The sequence below is a fragment of the Chrysochloris asiatica genome, unplaced genomic scaffold, assembly GCF_000296735.1.
Source record: "Chrysochloris asiatica unplaced genomic scaffold, ChrAsi1.0 scaffold00317, whole genome shotgun sequence".
Taxonomy (NCBI): Eukaryota; Metazoa; Chordata; class Mammalia; order Afrosoricida; family Chrysochloridae; genus Chrysochloris; species Chrysochloris asiatica.
Window position 1 is genome coordinate 2,555,618 of NW_006408835.1, and position 22,345 is coordinate 2,577,962.

Below are 22,345 nucleotides of genomic sequence, written 5' to 3' on the forward strand. Positions count from 1 at the left end.
TGTATAAGACTTTTATGTCCCTGGTTGGGATGATTCTTCAGTATTTTATTGATTTGAGTTCTACTGCAAATGATACTGTTTTCTTGATTTCTTCTTTGGAGTGTTGGTATTGTTGTTAAGTGCCATCAAGTTGGTTCTGACACATAGCGACCCTATATAGGGTTTTCTGAGGAGTGGCTGGTGAGCTTGAACTTCTGATCTTGTGGTTCAAGTCAACTTTGCAATCCAGAGCATTAACCCACAGCGCCACACCAAGACTCCCGGAGTGGTCTTTGGTAATAGAGAGCAACCCAATTATTAGTTCCAGCAATTTCTTACGAAATCACTGGGGTCTTGTTTGTATACAATCATGGCATCTGCATTTAGAGATAAGTTTTACTTCTTCCTTTTGAATTTGGATACTTTTCTCTCTTTTTGTCTTATTGCTCTGGCTAGGAGTACTATGTTGAGTAAGAGTGGTGATGTTGGGAATCTGAAGGCTGGCAGTCTTTCTCTGTTGAGTAGAATGTTGGTTGCCCTGAATTAACACTGGAAATTTTTTCTTCACTCCTATTTTGTTAACAGTTTTTATCAGGAAATAGTGCTGTATTTATCAAATGTCATTTCAGCACCAACTGATATAAACATATGACTCTTTTCCTTTTTTTATGTGTTGAATTAACATTGTTTTTCTAATGTTGAACCACCTTTGTAATCTTGCTATGAATGCTACTTAACTTTGTTGTTGCAGTTGTTAAGAGCTATCAAGTCAGTTCAGACTCATAGCTACCCTGTAGAGAGGGTTTCCAAGGAACAGCTTGGTGGGCTAAAACCACTGACCTTGGCAGCCCACTGCTTACTCTAAAGTACCACACCAGGGCTCTCACTCAATCACAGTGTCTGACTTTTGGTATGTCACTGAAGTTTTGGTTAGAATTTTGTTGAAAATGTTTATATCTACACTCAGAAATGATATTGGTTTATAATTTTCCTTTTTGTAATGTCTTTGCCTGGTTTAGGTATCATCAGAGATATGCTGGTTTCACGCAAAGTAGTGTTCCTTCCTCTTTTATGAAACTCACAGAAATCTTTCATTACCTTTTAATTCTACTTTTCCATAACCTTTTGAAGCCCCTGTGTGTGTGTGTTTGGTGGAATTCTGCAGTGTAGCAATCTGGTCTGGGCTTATCTTTGCTGGCAATTTTTTGATGACAGCGTCTCTTTTTTTGCAATGGAGATGCTTAAAATTTCTACCTTTGTTTATATTAGTTGGGTTGTTGTTCGTTAAGTGCTGTTGAGTCACTTCCAAGGCTGCACATCTTTGTGAGAGCAGAAAGCCTCATCTTCCTCCTACAGAGCAGGCTCCAAGTCGCCAACTGTGGATTCACACGCCACTGTTTATTGTATGAAGTGTGGGTACGTAGTGTGTTTTATCTAGGTTTTCAAATTTGCTATCGTTTTTCACAGTACTCAGTAATATGATATAGGATCGTCATTTTTGTTGGATCGACTGTAATGTCACCTGTGTTGTTTTCCTTTTGTAAAGCTAGCCAGTGGTTTCTCTTTTACTGAAACTTTCAAAAAATCCATCTTTATGTTTTGTTAATTTTGGTGTTCTTTTTTCTGATCTCATTAGTTCCTTCTTTACTGGTAGCTCTGGCTTATTTTGCTCTCCCTTTTTTATCTGTTCAAATTAGTGGTTTAAGTTAATGACTGAATCTTTCTTCTTTTTCAAAGGTAGGCATTTGTTGCTATAAACTTCCCTCAAAGTACTGCTTTTGCTGTGTCCCTGGTTTCGATATGTTTTGTCTTCATTTCACTGTGGGAATTTTAAAACCTCACATTGGATTTCTTCTGTGAAGCAGTAGGTACTTTGTAGTTTATTCTGAAATTCCCATTATTTGTTATTTTTCCTATTGCTGTCATCATGCAAGGTCAGAGTCAGAGAAGATGCTCTGTACAATTAAGACCTTTCTGTGTTTGTTGAGACTTGTTATGAGTCCCTGTATATGGTGTGTCCTGGAAAAGATCCATGTGCACTGAAGAAAAGGTACCTAAACAGCATTCTTTTAAATTTGTTATCAGGTGGTTCCAATATTTTTCTTCCCCAGAAATGTTTTTGGGTTCTGCATTTCGAGACTTGTTTGGGCCACTCTGTCTTGTTTCTTCATCTTAGTAGAAATAGTCTGTTGTCTTTGAGACATTGTGGTGTTATTATATTTGCAGTTAGTTGATGATTTTATGTCAGTAGACTTTTAGGCACTCACTACCTGCCTCTTGGTGGGTGTGACAGGGAAAGAAGTGTATGCACAGCTTTCTGTTCGCTGCTTGCACAGCATAGTTTAGTGGCTGGCATCTGTTACTGATCATACAGCACAGGAGCTAGTAGTGACTCTTAGTCAGTGATTAGGGTGCAAGGCGTATGGTTGTTGCTGGGTTATATGGACACAGTTGCTGTCTTCCACTGGATGGGGCATGAACAATGTGCAAACATACACACATGACAAACAAACAAACACCAAAAAGCAAACAAACTAAAAACCAGGTAGCAGCCATTAAAAAAGAATATGATAACAAAAAGAGGAAAAAACGAAAAGAAAATAAAACTTCAGAAGAAAGAGAGTAAACAGAAAGTAAAGCACAATACAAACTAGGGATAGGGAAGAAGAAAAGAGAAAAAGAAAGAAGAAAGGGAGGGGAAGGAGAAACAGAAGGAAAAAAATAGGAAAGCCGAGAAAGAAAGTATAAAAAACCAAGATAGGGAGAAAGAGAAAGAAACAAAAATAAAGGAAGGAAAATACTAGAATAAAATCGTGGAGGACAGCGTATGCCATGGGTTGGTGCCCTCTGCCTGCCAAGGAGCTCACAAGGAAGGGGAAGGGTGAGAGGGTGGCACGACCGGACCTAGATGGAGTTCCTGAAGGCCTACAGTCAGGGCCTAATCGTAGCTGAGCTCAGAGTCTTTGTTTCCAGAAGAAACTCTTTCAGATCCCGAGGGCAGCTGGGGACAGGAAGGCTGGTAATGAGAGTTCCTGGTAGTACGGGCTGGCCAGGGATCGGGGCTCTGTGCATTCTGAAGCTGGTCTGAAGAGGCAGACTTTATGTGCCTCCAGTTTACGTACACCCGGCACCTGACTTACAACGGTATGGCACCAACCTCTGGCAGAGCAGGGGCTATACAGGGGGTTGGTGAGGGTGGTCACCAGGAAAATGTGAGGAACAAAAGAGAACTGCATCTTTTTTGTAGCCAACCACTGATGTGCATCCGTGCCAGCAGGCCGCGGTCTTGATTCCATGGTGCTTGTACAAGTTCAAGATGGCCTTGGTGAGTCAGGGCAGCCATCATTTCACCTGTCTGTCTCCTCTTCTGTTGTCCCTGTTCAGTTTCTTCTTCTAGTCAGTATTGAACCCACTATTCTATCCTTTTCTCTGAAACTTGGAGTTCCAGGATTATCATCTGTATCTGTGTAAAGCATCTGTGTCACATGTCTGTTTACTCTACCATCTTGCCAGAAGTCCCCTTCTTTACTCTTTGTGATAGATTTTGATATAAAAGTCTGTTTTATCTGATACCAGTATGGCCAGCCCTGCTCTTTTTTTAGTGTTGCATAGGATATTTTTCTCTATGCTTTGCTTTTCAGTCTGGTTTGCATCCTTATGTCTATGGTGCATTTCTTATAAACTATAAAAGAGACCATGGTTTGTTTGTTTTTTACTCCTTACTCTATTCTGCCACTCTGAGCCTTCTGTATGGGATGCTTAGATCATTTGAAGTGTCTACATCATCCATATCACTATTTGCTTTTTGAATGTTTTGTGCATAATTTGTTTTTGTATTTTAATTCTACTTTGGTTTTTATTTGGCAACAATCTTATGACAAGCTTTTTTCCAAACTTTCTTTTCTTATTCTGAATATTTCCTTTTAGTGAGTTCTTAGTAGTTACAACATTACCATACACAACTTAATTGTGTAACGTTTAACATAATAAACAGCTAACATACAACCCCAAAACAATGAATCTATTCCTGAATGCTTCTCCCTCTCCCATTTCTGCTGATTACTTTATTTTATACTTATTTCAGATAAATTTGATATTTGGTTCAGGGGATTTATTGATAGAATTTATGTACTGATGATATCATAGACTTGAGTCGTTATGATTGCCTGTGTTGTTGTGTTTCTTGGATAAATCTCTCTCGGGATAATCTATTTATTTCCTTCCCTGGATACATGACTATTTAGTTAATGCTCTTACCGTTCCATTTGGAGTTCTCTCTTGAGTACTTGTAAACTGGTCTGGTAGTGGCAAATTCTCACAGCTTCTGATTTTGGAGGGATGTTTTCCCTCTCAAGTTTGAATGACAACTTGGCTGGGTAAATTCTTGGTTGGAAATTGCTTTTGTTTAGCCGGGCTCTCTAAGAGAAGTAAAATCAGTGAAACTTTTATGGGAGAGGACTTCAAAAAGTTTGTGGGAAAATGCCACTGTATTTCCATTTTTCCATATACTTTTAAATCCCCTTGGTATATGTATATAGTCATCTGCTGCTATTAGGTGCCACCAAGTCAGTTCTGACTCACAGCAACCCTAAGTAGAGTTTCTGAGGCTGCAAATCTTTATGGAAGTAGACCGCCTCATTGTTCTCCCTCAGAGCAGCTGGAGGGTTTGAATTGCTGACCTTGTGATTTGCAGTCCAGTGCTGATCCAACAGCGCCACAACAGGAGTCCAACGTTGTTGTTGTTAAGTGCCATCGAGTCGGTTCTGACACATAGTGACCCTGTATAGGGTGTCCAAGGAGTGGCTGGTGAGCTTAAACCATTGACTGTGTGGTTCAAACTGACCTTGCAGTCCATTGCATGAACCCACAGCACCACTCCAAGAGTACACTGTGCTCTGTATATTCATTTATGTTGTTAAGTGCTGCTGTGTCAGTGCCGACTCATCCAGTGCTTATGCTACAGTGCCACACCAGGCTAGAGAGAGATTTATCTCAAGAAAATAGTTCACATAGTTGTACAGGCTGACAAGTTCCATGTCCATGGCAAGACATCAAGTGGGAAGTTTCTCTTGAACACAAAACTAGGGCCAGCAGTCAGATGGCAGGCTGCTGACTCAGAGGTTACCAAAGTGGACAAATCCAAGATTAGCAGGTGCTCTAAGAACTGAAGATCAGATGATGACACGCCAGACACAGAATTTAGTGCACGCAAACAACCTGAGTGCTGCGTCAGAACGTTCATATATACTGGATACATCCACGAGGAACTGCCCTTCCAACTGACTGGTTGCTCACAGTGAATCTCATCACCAGAGTGATTAGATTACATTTGATCTCATCATGGAGATGATAATGTCATTGTATAACTACCAAACGACATCATTAACTGCCAAACCACAGGTAGTCACGGTCCAACCAATACATGTTGCTTAACCCTCACAATATACGTTATTCAATTATCTTCTGGCCTCTCGAGTTTTTAGGAAGAAATCTACACTGATTCTTAGGAAAGTTGCTGGTAATATTAAATGTTTCTCTTCAGAACTTTAGAATTCTCCCCTTTGAGTTTCAAGAATTTTATTAGGAATCATCGTGATTCAACAAATTGTATGCTTGGCTGAATGTAAAGCTAATGTCTGTTAAAAAAGAAAGAAAATAAAAAAAAAAGAATTTTATTAGGATTTGGAGTCCGGGTGTAGTGCTATAGGACAAAGCACTGGACCACAAGGGCCATTTGAACCACAAGGTTGGCGGTTCAAATTCTCCAGTTGTTCCTTGGAAACCCTAAACAGGGGTTGCTATGAGTTGGAACCACCTCGATAGCACCTGGCACAACAACAAATGGCACATAGCTGATCTTTTTAGTTCTCCTTTGATTGGGGTTCTTGTAAGTTTCCTGTATCTGCAGGCTTGGTTCTTTGTTCAGACCTTTGTTCTGATTACCTTTTGAAAAACTGTTTCTGTGCCTTTAGCTTTGGTGTGGCACTGTAGGATGAGCACTGGACTGCTGACTGCAAGGTGGGCAGTTCAAATCCATCAACCACTCTCAAGAATCCTGTAAAGGGCTGCTGTGATCAGAACCAACTCAACAGCATAGAACAATATTATTGGAATGGTGCTCTAGGATTTCAGTAATTCTAATGCCAGATATCTTAACTGACTCATTTCTTTTTGGGTTTGTTCACTATTTTTGATTCTTTCTCTCTTGACAATTCTGTTGCTTTTGCCTTGTAATTCATTTATTCCATCTTCCATCTGTTTGACTCTATTGTTGAGTGTTTCTCTTGCCTCTTATACTTTCAGTAGGTTTATTCTTTAGTTCTACTGGTCTCTATGGGTTTTGTCTGATGTTTTCTATTTCCTTGCTTAGTCTCTAATTTTATTCCTCCACTTGTTTCTTGTTCCCTAATAGTTTATCTTAAAATTATAAATTCTTTGCTACCACAGGAGAAATTTCCTTTTCTTCATGCTTTGCTTTGATTGGTCCTTCTCACAATCCTTGCTATGTTTGAGCCCATTGATGCTGCCACTCTGCCAACCCATCTCGCTGGGGGGTCTTCCTCTTTTTCTCTGACCCTCCACCTTACCAAACATGATTTCCTTTTCCAGTGATTGGTCCCTCCTAATAATATGTTGGAAGCATGAGACAAAGTCTGGCCATCTTGTCCTCCAAGGAGCACTCTGGCTATACTTCATCCAACACAGATCTATTACTTGTGACTTAGTGTGTTTTAATATTTTATATTGAACTTGGGCCTTTAACTATTTTTTCACTTTCAATTTTTTATTCTGGGAAATGTTTTGTCTGGTTTTCTGGTCTTCTGATTAGGCACAGTGGCCAAGCATCTGGCTGCCAAATGAAAAGCAAGGTTTCACATACACCACTGATTTCCCAGCATTCCACCTCCACAAAGGCACCAGCCTTGGGGGTCCCACAGGGCTGCTCTACTCTGCCTCACACGTTTATTTTTAGTCAAAACTGATCCAATGACAGCAGGGCTAGCATCTTCTCCTGAGACCCACCAAAGACAACTCTTATCCTTAGATGTTTTTCAGCACCGATTCAGGAGTTCTGAATGCTTGATCCTTGCAATTCAATATACATTTGCAGAAAGGGGGATTTTAACCTGTCTACAGAGGCTGATGTAAATGGCGGGACTCAACTTACGTTATTCTTTCATGGACATCTGAAAACTTCTGTAGCAAAGTTTTAAATTAGAGAACATAAGAGAATTCTTTGAGGTCAGTAGTAGCTTTTAAGAACATGTGGTAAGACAGTTGTGACACAGAAGGTAAAAGAGCCTCTCACTTGGTGGCGAAGCAAAACTAGAGCTCGTCTGTGCCGTGCGATCTCAGGGCTTCACGAGGAACTTTGCACTGACAGACTGCTGCAGTAACAGTCCCAATCAATCACATCCTGCCCTCCCCCCCTCCGTAGCCACATCCTCAGGGCTCCCTCCCCAGAGGGATGCTGAGCTTGGTCACTGCGGAATTTGGATATTAGCAAACATGATCCAAGGAGAGACTTGAAAAGCCCACTAGAGTTTGACCTCTCCTGCTGCTCTGAGAGTCCGGCAACCACCTCCATGTATGTAAGTCAGTGTTAGCCTGCTAGACCCATGTAACTCAGTCATCCCATGCTGGCTCAGCTGTAGACAACAGCCAACACCAGACATATAAATGAAGTCATTCTGTATTAACCAGCTCCAGCTGAGCTGGTTCAGATGGTAAGAGTCACTCAACCAACTCCTAAAATTGAAGGAAATAATGTAGCTTCATTGTTTTAAATCACTACAGGGTGGAGTGGTTTGTTCTCAGCAAAAGCTAACTGAACGCAAAATTAAGAAGGTTCAGGTACAATAAAACATTACTTTACCAAATTAAAATGACTAGCTTATACTCTTATTCTATTTACATTTCATCAGAGAGGAAGGAGATCTCTAAGACAGACTACTGAAAGAAATGGATTGGAATCAGAAATGGACTGGAATCTCCCTGTCTACTTACCAGTTGTGTAACCCTTGCCTACTACTTAATCCTCTCCAAGACTCTGTTTTCTCCTCTTTGAAATGAGGATCAAATTACTACCTGCAATGTCAGGGTGCTCTGAAGAATTCAACAATGTCCACCACAGTAAATCCTCAAAGAATGGTAGCTCTTAATGGCAGCTGTTTCCTTACCCATCCACAAGTCCTTGCTGTTTAATAATCCTGTGTGATTCTTCCCTGGAGATCCTGCCGTGAAACCAGTGTTGTGTCCTATGAATCACTGTTGGAGAAAGGACAACAAGGAGGTTAGGATCTTCACATTCCAATAGAACTGTCTTCTTCAAAGCACAACCAAGTCTTGATAGCCTCGGAGGCCCACGAAACTCTCGTGGACAACTTACATGGCTCACACACTTCACATGCTGCTTGGGGAAGGGTGGGAGCTATTTTATTTTCTTTATGTATAAAGAGATGAGGCCAACGTGCCATGTTTACCTGTACTTAGGGTAGAAGGGTGGAGGGGACTTTGGCTACCAAGGATATTCATCCGCGTGCTTCGCTTCTACAAAAGAAATCCTCATGTTAGCACTAGAGGCAACAGACTGGCACAACCAACAAGTCACTGATGCGTCAATCTCAGGTTAAGGGGCCAATGTTAACCCAGAGAAGGCTTCTGGTGAGGAACACTGGCTCTTACCTATGAACGAAGTCACCTGGAGCATCTAACTCATCACTCGAAACAAAAAGCTTACGGTCCAAAACTACAAAAACCTAGTATCTTTCTAGCTAATACTTTAAGTTGCTTTGACACAGAAGATATGCAAAGAAAATGCCATGAAACATTGATAAACTCTTAGGAAAAAATCAAGAACAAACTGCTGAATTCAAACAGTTCCTCAAAACATCGATCAATAAAACCTCTGATCTTTCAGGGCTTCCTTCTTTCCCGTATATTAGGAAACTACAGGACAGAGAAGGGTTTCTGAGGCAGAGCCTTGTATTATACAGTATTTTGAAATCTGTGAAAACCACGGGGTGGCATTCTTCCCATCTAGTGGGGAAGCTCTAAGCCTCAGAGGTGAATGAGCGACCTAGGGTCCTGAAGCTATCAGTGGTAGTCATGGTAGGAGCTTGTTGGCCTTACTCAGGTGTAAGGCCAGGGCACAGGGCAGCAGTGGACTTCCCTGATGGCAGGGGGCATGTGGAGGAGCCCCCATTACCAATCGTCTCTTGCTGTTGCAAACTCAGATACCCCCATCCAACCATCCACCCACTTGCTGACATCCATAGTGAAGACCCAAGTGGTGGACATGTGACCACAATGGAGTCCTTTCGAGATGGGGGCATCCAGGACTCACCCTCCAGGCATGGCCCTCTTCCAAGGCTGCACTCTGGGCTTCAGCTGGATTCTCGATCACTCTTCCTGTTTGCCCAGAAAAATCCATGGCCACAAGGGAGTTCTCGGAAACACTGCGCTGCAAAGTGAAAGTTATCATTTTTTACAATGCAGGAAAACAGGCCACATGAGCACACAGGGAAGTCTTGGTATGAAAACAAGATGGCCATGAATGGATGGAAGAGAACACTCCTTCCTCCCCAGCTCTCTACTGGTTCAGGGTGACAAGTCAGTGACACCAGGCTTTGGTTTTTCTTTACAAGTATTCCTTATAGTATTCAAAAGGTGGCAATAGCAGGATTCGGGCAGCTGACTCAGTAGGATTTTGACTGTATGGTCTTTCCAAGCCTGCCTGTCTTGTACTGAGAAACAAAAGTACTCGATAGGAACCCAGTATTCTGAGGTATACGGGTACTAGGACTCTTTCTGTGGCACGCTTTTGCTTTCTCACAGGAATATATACTGAACAAACTTTTAAGAGGATGAACTATTTCTGCATTTTTGGGAGGCAAAGTGAGCCATGAGAACACAAGTCCATGAACTCTGTAAATTCTCACCAGAGAAAAAAGAGCACAATGGTCAACTGTAGTATGGATTCCAGGAGTTAAAGAACAGCCGTCAAAGGTGAGACAGACACTTTCTCAGTACAGCTAACCGCTGCTGTTCACAGCTACCTAACCACCCTTGAGGGGGATGAGTTGGGATGGGGAGAAGAACCTCAGAGGAATTTGCCCTGCAGTTACACTGTTCACACTACAAAACTACTCAGTTTCCTGGGAAATGGAATGTTGTGGAACACACTGTTTCCCTGAAACGCATGTGCGGCCTGGAGCTTCTCCTGGCAACCCAGACAGAAATGAGGCATCCAGAACACCTGCTGACCCTGCTGAAAAGGAAACGTAACCTGTGCAGGTGACAGCTGTTACTTACCACAGGTGTTGAGAAGGGCGAGACCAAGGCTTTTCTCTGCTGAGGGATCCTGAAATTCTGGTACAGAAGCATTCCACACTGAAGGGAAAGGGGACAGGCCTGAGTCAGTCACCAGGGCTTTGTGAACAACACAGGCAGTGAACGGCCATGCCAAGTACAGCAACGAAAACCAGCCTCTGCGTACGGAAGTACGTCATATGATACGGCACACTCCTCTCTCTCCATCCTACACTACTGTCACTCATGGAAGAGTAATAACGCACAGATTCCAGAACACGGGAGAAAGTAATGAGGACGTTGTTGTTGCTACTGCCGTCGAGTTGGCTCCAACTCTCAGCGACCCTGGATAGGGTTTTCACGGAGTGGCTGGTGAGCTTGAACCACAACTTTGCAGTTCAAACTGACCCAGCGGTCCAGTGCACTAACCCAGGACACCAAGGAGGACATTAATAGATGTAATAATGGTAAGATCAAGAACTTTATTGGGTGTTATTATGGCCAAGTATTCTTCTAAGTGTTTTATGCTACTAGTTCATAAAATCCTCTCCAAGCTATGGATATAAAGTGTTGTTATTGTTGTTAAGGGCTGTCGAGTTGGTTCCAACTCATAGCGACCCTGTTTCCGCGGAGCAGCTGGCGAGCCTGAACTGCCGACCTTGTGGTTCAAACCAACTTTGCAGTCTAGCTCATTAACCTGCAGCACCATACCAGAAAAGTCTGGGTATTATTATCCCCGTTTTATTGACAAGGGAAGTTGTGAAACACAGAAAAGTGAAGCAATCTGTGTCTGACAATGATAAAGTAAGTATTCAGGGATTGAAAGCATATAGCCTGCCCTGAACCCATGCTCTTCCTAAGCACCAGGCTTACTCTGTAACCAGCTAGTGCGTCATGCTTTCTTTAGCCTGCCAACTGACTCGTAATGGCTCTGCCAAGTTGCATATGCTTCCAAAATCCCAATTAAAACCCCTAATTTACCAAAAAACTACTAAGAAAAGGACAGAAAATTATCAAGTGGGTTACATCTCTCTCTTGATCTTCTTTCGTGGAATGTTAACTCAGTTGCTGACCTAGGTTCTAAAGCCAAGTAGTAATTTCTAAAATACAAATATGATAAACATACTGGAAAGGTCTAACAGAGGTACAACTGCACAGCCATGAGAAAAGAGAGAACTGGGAAGAAGAACTATTTAAAGAGATAATGGCCAAGAATCTTTAAAACACAAAAAAACAACAAACCAGATATTCAAAGAGTAGGAAAAATACAAAGAAACCCACACCGAGGCACCTCATGATAATTTTACTGAAAAAAAAACAACCACAAAGAAAATATTAAAAACAAACCACCAAGAACAGTCTTTTTTTTAACAGGAGCAGCTACAAGGCAGTCAGCTGACTACTTTTCTACACAAACAATGAGTCAGAAGACAATGCGATATGCAAAAGTGTTGAATAAAATAACTGTCAATTTAGGATTCATCAATTCGAGGGGAAAAACATCCTTCAATAATAAAAGTGAAATAAAAAATACCAGACAAAGATACATTGAAAGAATTTGTCAGAAAGCCCACCCTACAAAACCTGCTGAGTGGAATGACTCTGACCTCAAAATATAAGGATAAAGAATAAGGTACAAAATAGGTAAATTTGTACTTCAGTAAAGAATAAGGTACAAAATAGGTAATTAAAATAAAAAACCTGACCATATAAAACAACAGTAGGCTTTAAAATGTGGAAAATATATAGGGAATTAAGATATGAAAGGAGTCCTGCTATGGCAGTGTGGGTTAATGTGCTGGACTGCTAAGTAGGTTTGAACTGTAAGGTTGGTGGTTCAAGCTCACCAGTCACTCCTTGGAAATCCTATAAAGGGTCACTCTAGGTCAGAACCGACTTGATGGCACTTAACAACAACAACAACGAAGATATGGAAAGAATACTTTGGAAAAGATAAGGTAAGTAGAATGTTCTGACATCGGCCTGGAAGAAGTAACAAGTAGTTTTGTTGTGAAGTGCCGTCGAGTCAATTCTAACTCATAGTTACCCTACAACGGGTTTCTGAGGAGCGGATGGTGAGCTTGAACCACAGACGTTGTGGTTCAAACCAACTTGCAGTCCGGCGCATTAACCCACAGCACCACACCAGGACGCCAATGAAAAGGAATGGTTATTGGTTGTTATGTGCTGTGGAGTCAGTTCTGACTCATAGCGACCCTGCACAGGGTTTCCTAGGCTGTAAATCTTTATGGGAGCAAAAAGTCTTATCTTTCTCCCACAAAACCGCTGGTTGTTTCAAACTGCTTTCCTTGAGATTAGCAGCCCGATTCATCACCACTATGTTACCAGATGTTAAATTTTAATAAGTTAAAGATGTTACACTATCTAGAGTTACCACTGATGAGATAAAGGCATGCATAACAAAGATACTTGATGAACTTAAAAAAAAGAGAGAAAAAAAAGAATGCACAGTAGATGGAACAAATTGAAAAATAAATAACATATTTAAATATAAATATTAATGATTATGCTAAATGATAAAATTAAATCACAATCGTCAAAATAAAAACGTAAAGATCATCAGTGGGGAAAACACGCCATTGTGGGTATTACAGGTATTGTTGCTGCTACTGTTGTTAAGTGTCCTCGAGTCAGTTCTGACTCATAGTAACAACTGTATAGGGTTTCTGAGGATCAGACGGTGGCTTTGAACTGTCAGCCTTGTGGTTAGCAGTCCAATGCTTATCCTACAGCACCACACCAAAATTTATGCTAAGTGCCATTGAGTTGGTTCCAACTCTTAGTGACCCTGTGAGGTTGAACTGACTTTGCAGTCCAACACATTAACCCACAGCACCACATATAGATATACCCTAAATAGAAGGATCCAGAAAAGATGGAAAACAAAACAGAAAACATGCGAAAGATAATCAAAATAAAGTTGAGGTATACACGTTATCTTTTTCACGTATGAGAAAGAAAGGCAGATAGGGAAAGAGAAAGAGACAAAATTAAACCTTGTCCAAAGAGTCCTGGTGTGGCACTGTAGGATAAGCACTGGACTGCTTACCACAAGGTTGCTACTGACTCCTCAACAGTACTTAAAACAAAAGAAAAATTAGGCCTTTTGTCCCTAGTTCCTGGGAGATAATCTCTAAGCCTTTGGAATACTATGCCTGATCCTTTGTTTACCTGAGAGCTTTGGGACAAGCCACAAAGCTATAATGTTAAGTGCCACGGAGTCATTTGGGTTTCTGAGGAGCAGCTGGTGAGACTGAACAGCTCACCTTGTGGTTCAAGTCAACCTTGTGGTCCAGTGCTTAGCCCACAGTGCCACACCAGGACTCCTAGCCTATATTGTTGTTAAGTACTGTCGAGTTCGTTCCGACTCCTAGTGACTCTGTGTAGGGTTTCCGAGGCACTTGGGGTTCGCAGTCCGGAGTGGCTCCTACAGCACCACACCAGAAGCCCTGCATTGTTACTGGTACGTGATTCACGGTGGGGCTTTAGACCACAGAGTAGAAATTCAAGCTCTGGAAAGGAAAGAGACTAAGGTCCACCATGCAGGCTTCAACTGTGTGTGTCCCCCAATAAAAATTCTGGACATCAAGGAGTTGTCAACAGCTGGTTGTCTTCACTGCAGCATGGTGAATGAAAAATAACTCATGCTACTTAACTGCTTTGACTGTAAGGTTAGTCTGTGCACTTTATGAGAGACCACACACACTGGGACTGTTGTACATGGGGCTGTCCTAAGTCTGGTTCATATAGAAACACTTTAAAGAGCTTCTACTACTAAACTAACAACCTAGAGGCCGTAATCAATATAAATGGGAAGAGAACATGAATTCTTGAGTAAATACAGATAATAAATGCAGAAACATTCACTTGATCAACTAAAAACAATTATTTAAAAACTATTTAATAAAGTGCAATTTTATACCTAAAAATACAAACTCACCAGTCATGGATGAAATACAAAAAAAAATTTTTCACGCTTTATAATTATAAAAGTGTAACAAGAGAACTATAACAGGAGAAACGAAGAAGCAAATTTTGCAACGACATATATTGGGAAAGAAGCAAAGTTTAAAATTAATGATCTAAGTAGACTTTTCAAGATATTATAAAAATATAATTAAATTAAAGCAAAGAAAGAAAATGGAAGGGAAAAAATGTATTGTGTAGCATAGTGGGTTACACTTTGGGATGCTAAACCCAAGGTCAGCATTCGAAGCCCACCAGCAACTTTCTGATTCCATAAACATTTACAGCCTGGGAAACCCTCAACAGGGTTGCTATGAGCCACCACTTCCTTTATATTTACACACACACACACACACACACACACACACACTCCTGGTGTGGCTGTAGGATAAACACTGCACTGCTTAACTACATGGTCTGCAGTTCAAATCCATATACAAAACCATATACAGGGTTGTTATGAGTTTGTTATGAGTTGGAACCAACTCGACAGCACTTAACAACAACTATATATATAAACACATATACAAGGCCAAATAAAAAATATTGCTACAACATCACTGAAATCTTTTATTAAGATCTGGAAAAAAACAACAAAATATGAAGTTATTGTTTCTTAACATCCTTCATCTGTAGCCTTCTGACAGAAGTGTTTCCATCTCTTTAATTCTTCCCTCAAGAATTCTATTCTCTTCAATTTATGCCTCCGTCAAAATGGCACTTTTGGCATCCCTGATGGGCTCAAATCCTGATCCTTTTCCATGTTCTTTGAGTTTTGGAAAGAAAAGGAATCCTGAAGGGCCAAGATCAGGGTGGGATGGGGAAATTCTCAGTCTGTGATGCTCTAAAAAATGAGCAGGTGTGTTGTTAGGATGGAAAAACAAAAACTTCCTGGGCACAAGTTTCCCGGCTCTTTTCTCACCAATGCAGTTTTCAATTTTCTTGAAAACTTCTTTCTACTAAGTCCCAAGATCGTTCTATGTCCTTGAAGAAAATCTATCAAAGGATCCTAAAATACGGTTGCCATAACCTCTGAGCTGACCTACCTCTCTGTCTTGAATTTAACTCTCAGAAGCCATTGCTTTGATTGGATTTTTTTTTTTAAAGGCATCCTGATGAGACTTTGGTTTTCCGTACCCTTGAATGGGTTCTAACTCAACAGAATCAGACACTGCCATGCCTCTGTTCGAGCCCACTGTTGCAGCCACGGTGCCAATCCATTATGTGGAGGGTCTTCCTCTTTTCCACTCAGCATCTACTGAGAATGATGTCCTTTTCTTCAAGTACTGGTCCCTCCTGGGAGAATGAAGTCTCTCCATCCTCTCTTGCTCTTAGTTCACACATGCACACATTTATTCTAAACAAAATGTATTTAAACACATCTCTGAGCTAAGCAGATAGCTGCTGACAAGTTCTCTCAATAATACACTTAAGTCCCCTTGGAATAAGGAATACTGGAGAAGAATTGATGCATTTAATTTATGGAGCTAAGGTGGATGGGGAGGGCTACCAGTGGAAACAGTAAAATCATTTATTTTGTCCTTTTATGTTTAGTGAAGTGGGCTTTAAAGAAAGGTTTACAATCCAACCAATCTTTTCCCTTAGCACTTGCTTTAGAAAGTATGACTATAGAAATATTTTCCTTCTTTTTCAACATGTCACCTCATTTCTTACTCATATCTAATTGAATATGGCACTCCCAACCAACAGAGAAAAACAGGGATGGTTGCCATTTTGCTTCTTTTGTCATTGGATTGCAGAAATGATATCACACAGATACAGTGGGAACTTAAAGCTGTACAAAGTCAGTGTTAGCTTTGTTTTCTGTTAACCCAATTAAAAATACAATGGCATAACTCGTTTTTGGTTGTTTTTGTTTTTTTTTAAGATCAGCACTTGTTTATTTTGACCAATGCGTGCCTTGTGGTTTGCATATGTTCTCTGCATCAGCAGCACCTGAAATGCTGTAAACACAGAGAAAAGGTGGCTGCAAACGAAGACCATTCCATAATAGTAACATCCCCTGCCCTTTAAGCAATCTATTTGATTTCTAAACCAGAAAACAAATGGATGGAACCTCTGGCATGTTGTCAGGTGTTTATTGTAGTAACCCTATTGGAACGCCAGGATGTGAGGTGACACGTGCTTGTCAATGCTGTTCTCAACGTAGTCTTGCTCCCTTACTTACAAGTAAGCAACTGACATTTGCTTCGGCATGTTTCTTTTCTTGTCTTAGGAAATCATGCTGTCTGACCAGTCTTCAGGTTCTTCCTCAGATCCCACGTGCTTTTCTTCATTTACAGATGGTTTTACAAGGAACTTCTTCCTCTTGGGCCACTTTCCTGTCTTTCTCCGATTTTGGGTCCTGAGATGTCTGCCCTGGTAGATGTCACCTCCTTCTTTTACAGCTCATCTAAATTAAGCAGCAGATCGAGTTCTTCTAAATAGTCTGCTGTCTCTGACTGCATTAGAGAGGCAGGTTTCCGAGGGGCTTTGGAAGGCCCCAGTCTTGAGCCATCTCAACTCAGATCCACACAGCAGCTGGTAGCAGCAGATTACAGCTCAGAGGCAGATAGATCCCCTCCCTGCGGGATCCCGAGGCCGTCAGCTGCATTCCCTAGTCGTCTGCTCTCATTGTTTCTTTTTGGTTTCACCTGAGGAAGCTCGAAAGGAACCGTAGGCTGGCCCAATTCAGTAGCAACACTGAGGAGGAGTGAGAGAGGCTTGCACCAGTGGAGTGCTTGAACCAGTGAGTCATAGTCCACAGAGCATAAAGGGCTGAGTTCTGCTTTGGACATGAGACTTCACCATCCCATTCTTTTTCCTCAGCAAACCAGACTGTGAGAGGGAGACCCCTGCAGAGAGCTAAGGAGAGTGCTGTTATCTGTCCCCCTGTGCCATTCACCATTTTCATTATCGACCCTCTTTTTCCATATCTTGTTATCAATCACAGAAACAAGATTTCTTTTAGAATAATTTCCCTGTTTCTCATTCTCTTCTCCATAGGTCTTCTGCAGCACTGTCATCTTCAACTGGCTCGCTGGTTCTGCTGCCCTGGCCTCTAGTCTTCCAGCAGCCGCCTTGCAGGCCCTCTGCGGTCTCCAAGGAGGCCCTGGCCCTGGCGGCCACCTCTGTACCCACCGCTGCCGCAGCTCCAGTCCGATCCTGGTCAGGATCCTCGCCGGGGCCACTGCAGTCAGGCCACCATCCATGGCCACCCTGGACTCCTCGTTCCACCTGCATCTGACCTCCACCAGTGGTGCTGAATGTACAGGTGTCCAGCAAACTGTTAACACCATAAAATCCCAAATAGGCTTAAACTTCATGATCTAATGCAAAGATTCTATATGCCATTTATCTGATGCACATTAATAGCTTCTCTTTAATACTTGCTCATTTTCATTTCTGCAATAAACCCTAATTAATCATAGTACCCCACACTTCTATTAAATGATAAATTTTATAACCTTTAATGTAATTAAACGTTTGTTTATATATGCTTAAGTGAGATAGAATATTACTATCTATCTATCTATCTATCTATCTATCTATCTATCTATCTATCTATCTATCAATCAATAATTTATCTAATTAAGATTTTAGGAGCACTGGTGGCACTGTAAGGTAAGCACTGTACTACTGCTAACCACAGGTTGGAAGTTTAAATTCACCAGCTGCTCTGTGGGAGAAAGATGAGGTTTTCTGCTCCCATAAAGTTTTAGAGCCTATACAGAGCCCGAATGAGTTGGAACACAGACTTCATGGCAGTGAATTTGGTTTGGTTTTTGGGTATCAAGGTATAGGGTCAAGTCAACAAATGATTCAGGGATCCTCATTAGAAGGCACACAAAGACTAAGCAAGTACTATTTTTAGTTTGGATATTTATGGGGTACCAGTACCAGTTGCCACTTTGTGATTGGAAGGGACCATGTGACTATTTTAGGATAAGGAGCTACGGGCTACAAACAGATGATTTAACACCCCCCCCCCCCCCGTTCTAATGTTTAAGTGTGGAGAGGAAGTCCTCTGGTACTGTCTTTCCCCCTCTTATGTTACTGTATAGACAAGCAAAGTTCAAGATGGGAGCTGCTCCATTAGCCTCGTTCTACTAGGAGCAAGCCCATGTCATCACAAGCCACTAGGATGGAGAACTGTCTCCTACTCAAGAGTCATTTCATACACCACATTATTCATTCAATCTTTCTGTCTGTTCTTACACATTAGGGAAGTAAAAAATATTGTTAAAGGGATAAAAAAGAATTGTGAAATGCAAAATTAAATTTGAGAACCACTAAACTAGACAGATTATCATGAAGGGAAAAAGAATAAAAAGAAAGTAGTTTTTACACTTTCAGATTTAACAAAAGAATAACATTTTGGAAACAAATAATTGCGACCAAATTAAGGTCCACAACTGATTAGCCAGTTGAGAAAATTTGTGGACATACCACAGAAAATAACCAACAGTCTATCATTTAGTATCAATAAAATTTTACAAAATAGAGGTGATTTCAGCATCAACTAAGTATGAAGGCTATAACTTTAGATTAAAGGTAAATCCATTACCAGGAATGAGACTGTTGTTAGCTGCTGGTGAGGCTCCCGGGCTCATGGCAACCCCATGCACAACAGAACCACGTGCTTCCTGGTCTTGCGTCAGCCCCATGATTGGCTGGAGATCGGACTGTTGGGAACCGATCTGCAGCCAATCTTTTTTCACTGGGAGATTTTTTTGAGAAGCAGTTTCTAGAGCTTTCTTTTTAGTCTGGAAAATGTGCTGAAACCTCTTCAGCATCACAGTGACACATAGCTAGCTACCAGTGACACAGGGGTGGTGGCGGTGGATGAGGGCAGTATTTGGGAATACAATTTGCTTCATACTGACATGATTTGACTTACTCTACCATGGACTAGAGTGGCGCTGTGGGTGAATGCACTGGACTACGAGGTTGATTTGTATCTCAAGGTTGGCGGTTCAAGCTCACCAGCCACTCCTCAGAAACCCTATACAGGGTGGCTATGAGTTGGAACTGACTGGATGGCATGTAACAACAACACCGTGGACTACAGAATACGTCATCTCAGCCACTCACTTGTCAGAGTACTGGCTTTTGGGAACCAAGTGTCTAAATCTTGCCACTCAAAGAGGTTATGAACTTGGGTGGGAGTGTTCAAACAGGTGGGCCACCATCAGATGAGGAAGTGCTAGAAAAACACTTCAGCCATCACTAAGTACTACTTGTGACTCCTAAGTAATCTTCATCTCAGGGACACTGAGTCTTCCCTGGACCCTCATTCTCATTAAGCCTCTTTCCTCCTCTGTATTATGAAGGCAAGCCTTCAGTTATAGTGATCTCGTGAGAACGAACTGAGATGGGATACGTGAAGCCTTTCCCATCTTGCAGGCACTCAGCAAACATAAGTCAGTGCTTGCACACTTTCCTTTGGTTTTGTGTAACTTTTCCCAGTGCTTTCATGTGAAACCCTCCCTTTCTTTCTGACTTTCTTTTGTACTTTTTCAGCAGTGTGAGGAGGAGGTTTCTGTGTTTCTTCTCACACTGCCATTTTGCTGAACATCTATTTTAATTGCTTTTCCAATGTAAGAGCCTTTCACACCAAAGAAACCACTCATTACAGGCTCTGGGGTTGAACAAGCAAGACCTCCCCTTTGGAGAAGAATTTCTATAGAAGTTAAAAAAAAACTTCTATAAAATGAAGGGCGAGGAAAAAAGATAAAAAATAACTGCAGTGAAGTTTTAAAACCCTGAATTGTCCTCATAATATCTAAGAAGCTATTTAACAAACTAAATTATGTAAGGAATAAAGCTATTATATGTTGGTTTTACCACCTAAAAACATTTCATTTTTCAGTAAAACTAATCATTGCAACTCTAGGTATTTCCAATGGCGGGCCAGCCAAAAAAATTTTTAAAAAAGAAAATAGGCCTGTGTGGCAGAAAGATGGCTAACCGAGCACACAGCCATGGAGTACATTCTGACTCAGAGCAAGCCTACAAAGGCCTTCTGAGGCTGTACAGATTTATGCAAGCAGACAGCCTCATCTTTCTCCTGCAGAGTGGCTGGTGGGTTTGAACCATTTGCTTAGCAGTCCAACATATCCCATAGCACCTTGAGGGCTTCTTAGAGAGGTGCCTATTCTCAAGTTACTATGGATCAATCCTTTCAAAAAAAGCCCTTGGGTTTTAATGGACTCAAAATTGGTATTTCAACATTACTGGCCCTGATATAAACCAATATGCAGAAATACACTATACAGAAATGGATCCTGGGAAAAATAAAGCCCAGATGGAAGGTGGCTGGTTGTACATCAGGTACCTTATGTAATGGCCTCCACTTTCTCCAGAAGAGGAAGCAGAGAATACAGGACTCTCTGTATTGTAGCTAGAAGGGCATTCTCACCACTTACCACAGACAAGATCTTCACGTCAACCCTAAAAGACATGAAATTTAATGCTCCCTCTGTGCTGGTGAGACATCCCAAGGGGCTCAAGAACTTGAAACCTGGAGAGGGTCACATAGATGCTTAGTCTACTGACCACTCCTGATGGGGTGCAGTCTCATGGCCACACTAGCATCACTCATGGTACCCATCAGGCCTATGTGAGGCGCAGCTTAAAAAGGTCAGGCCAAAGCCAGAGAAGCACGTGCAGATAAGTTTCACTTTCATTCAACACACTTTTATTAAATGAAATTATCTTTTTCAACAATACAGATATATTGCTATACACATGGACCTCACCAGACAGAATACAGAGTAACCAAACTGACTACGTCTGTGGGAAGAGACGTGGAAAAATGCAATATCATCAGCCAAAACTCGGTCAGGGTTCAACATTACAACGGACTACCCATTTGCCTATGTGCAAGCTTGGGATGAAACTGAAGAAAATTCAAACAAGCCATGAGGACCAAAATATGAATTTGAACATATCCCACCTGAATTTGGATACCATTCTCAAGAACAGATTTGATGCATTAGACACTAATAATCGAAGACCAGAGGAGTTGTGGAAAGACATCAAGAAGTTCATACATCAAGAAAAAATAAAATGTAATTGGAAAAAACAGGAAAGAAAAGAACTAAGTGGATGTCAGAAGAGACTCTTAAACACAGAGAAGATAAAGCAACTGGAAGAAATGAAGTAAAACGCCGGGCAGAAAATTTCAAAAGGCAGCTCAAGAAAACAAAGTCAAGTATTATAATGAAATGTGCAATGACGTGGACCTAGAAAACCCAAATGGAAGAACAAGCTCAGCATTTTTCAAGCTAAAAGAAATGAAGTAAAACATTCAAGCCTCGACTTGGAATACTCAAGAATTCTATGGGCAAAATACTGAATGATGCTGGAAGCTTCAAAAGCAGATGGACGGAATAGACAGTAACTGGACCAAAAGGAAATGGTCATTGTTCAACCATTTCAAGAGGTAGCATATGATCAAGAGCCAAAGGTACTGAAGGAAGAATTCTAAGGTGCAGTGAAGGCACTGGCAAAAAGCAAGGCCTCAAGAACTAATGGAAATCTTTCAACAAACTGATGTAGCACTGGAGGCGCTCAATCCTCTGTGCCAAGAAATCAGACCAACCAATTGGAAAAGATCCATAATCCTACCCTCATCCCCAACCCCCCAAAAGACTGGAAAAGACCCAGTCCAAAGAAATGTGACCCAAAAAATGCATAAATCACTGAACATTATATATCATACACAGGTAAAATTTTTCTGAAGATAATTCAAAAACGGTAGTAGCAGAACACTGACACGGTGTTGGCAGAAATTTAAGCCAGATTTTGTTCCAGGATGTGGAACAAGAGGTATCACTTCTAATGTCAGATTGATCTTGGCTGAAAGCAGAGAATACCAGAAAGATGTTTACTTGTGCTTTACTGACTAGGCAAAGGCATTTAACTATGCAGATCACGACAAACTATGAATAACATTACAAAGAGTGGGTATTGCAGAACACTTAATTGTGTTCATGAGGAATCTGTACACAGGTAACAGGCAGTGGTTTGAATGGTTTAAACTCCTGAATGGTGTGTGCCAGGG

The 22,345-nt window shown here is 41.3% G+C and overlaps 1 protein-coding gene across 2 annotated transcripts in view; it reads right to left on the bottom strand.

The window, feature by feature from the left end:
* Positions 1-22,345, bottom strand: part of GRB10 (growth factor receptor-bound protein 10) — a 184,188-nt gene that overhangs the window by 20,727 nt on the left and 141,116 nt on the right. For both annotated transcript variants that reach the window (XM_006875287.1, XM_006875286.1), the window contains 4 exons: positions 10,294-10,371; positions 9,326-9,442; positions 8,463-8,529; positions 8,160-8,247 (listed from right to left, as the gene is read on the bottom strand). In XM_006875287.1, the coding sequence (XP_006875349.1) occupies positions 8,160-8,247; positions 8,463-8,529; positions 9,326-9,442; positions 10,294-10,371 (350 nt within the window). The remainder of the gene's footprint in view (positions 1-8,159; positions 8,248-8,462; positions 8,530-9,325; positions 9,443-10,293; positions 10,372-22,345) is intronic.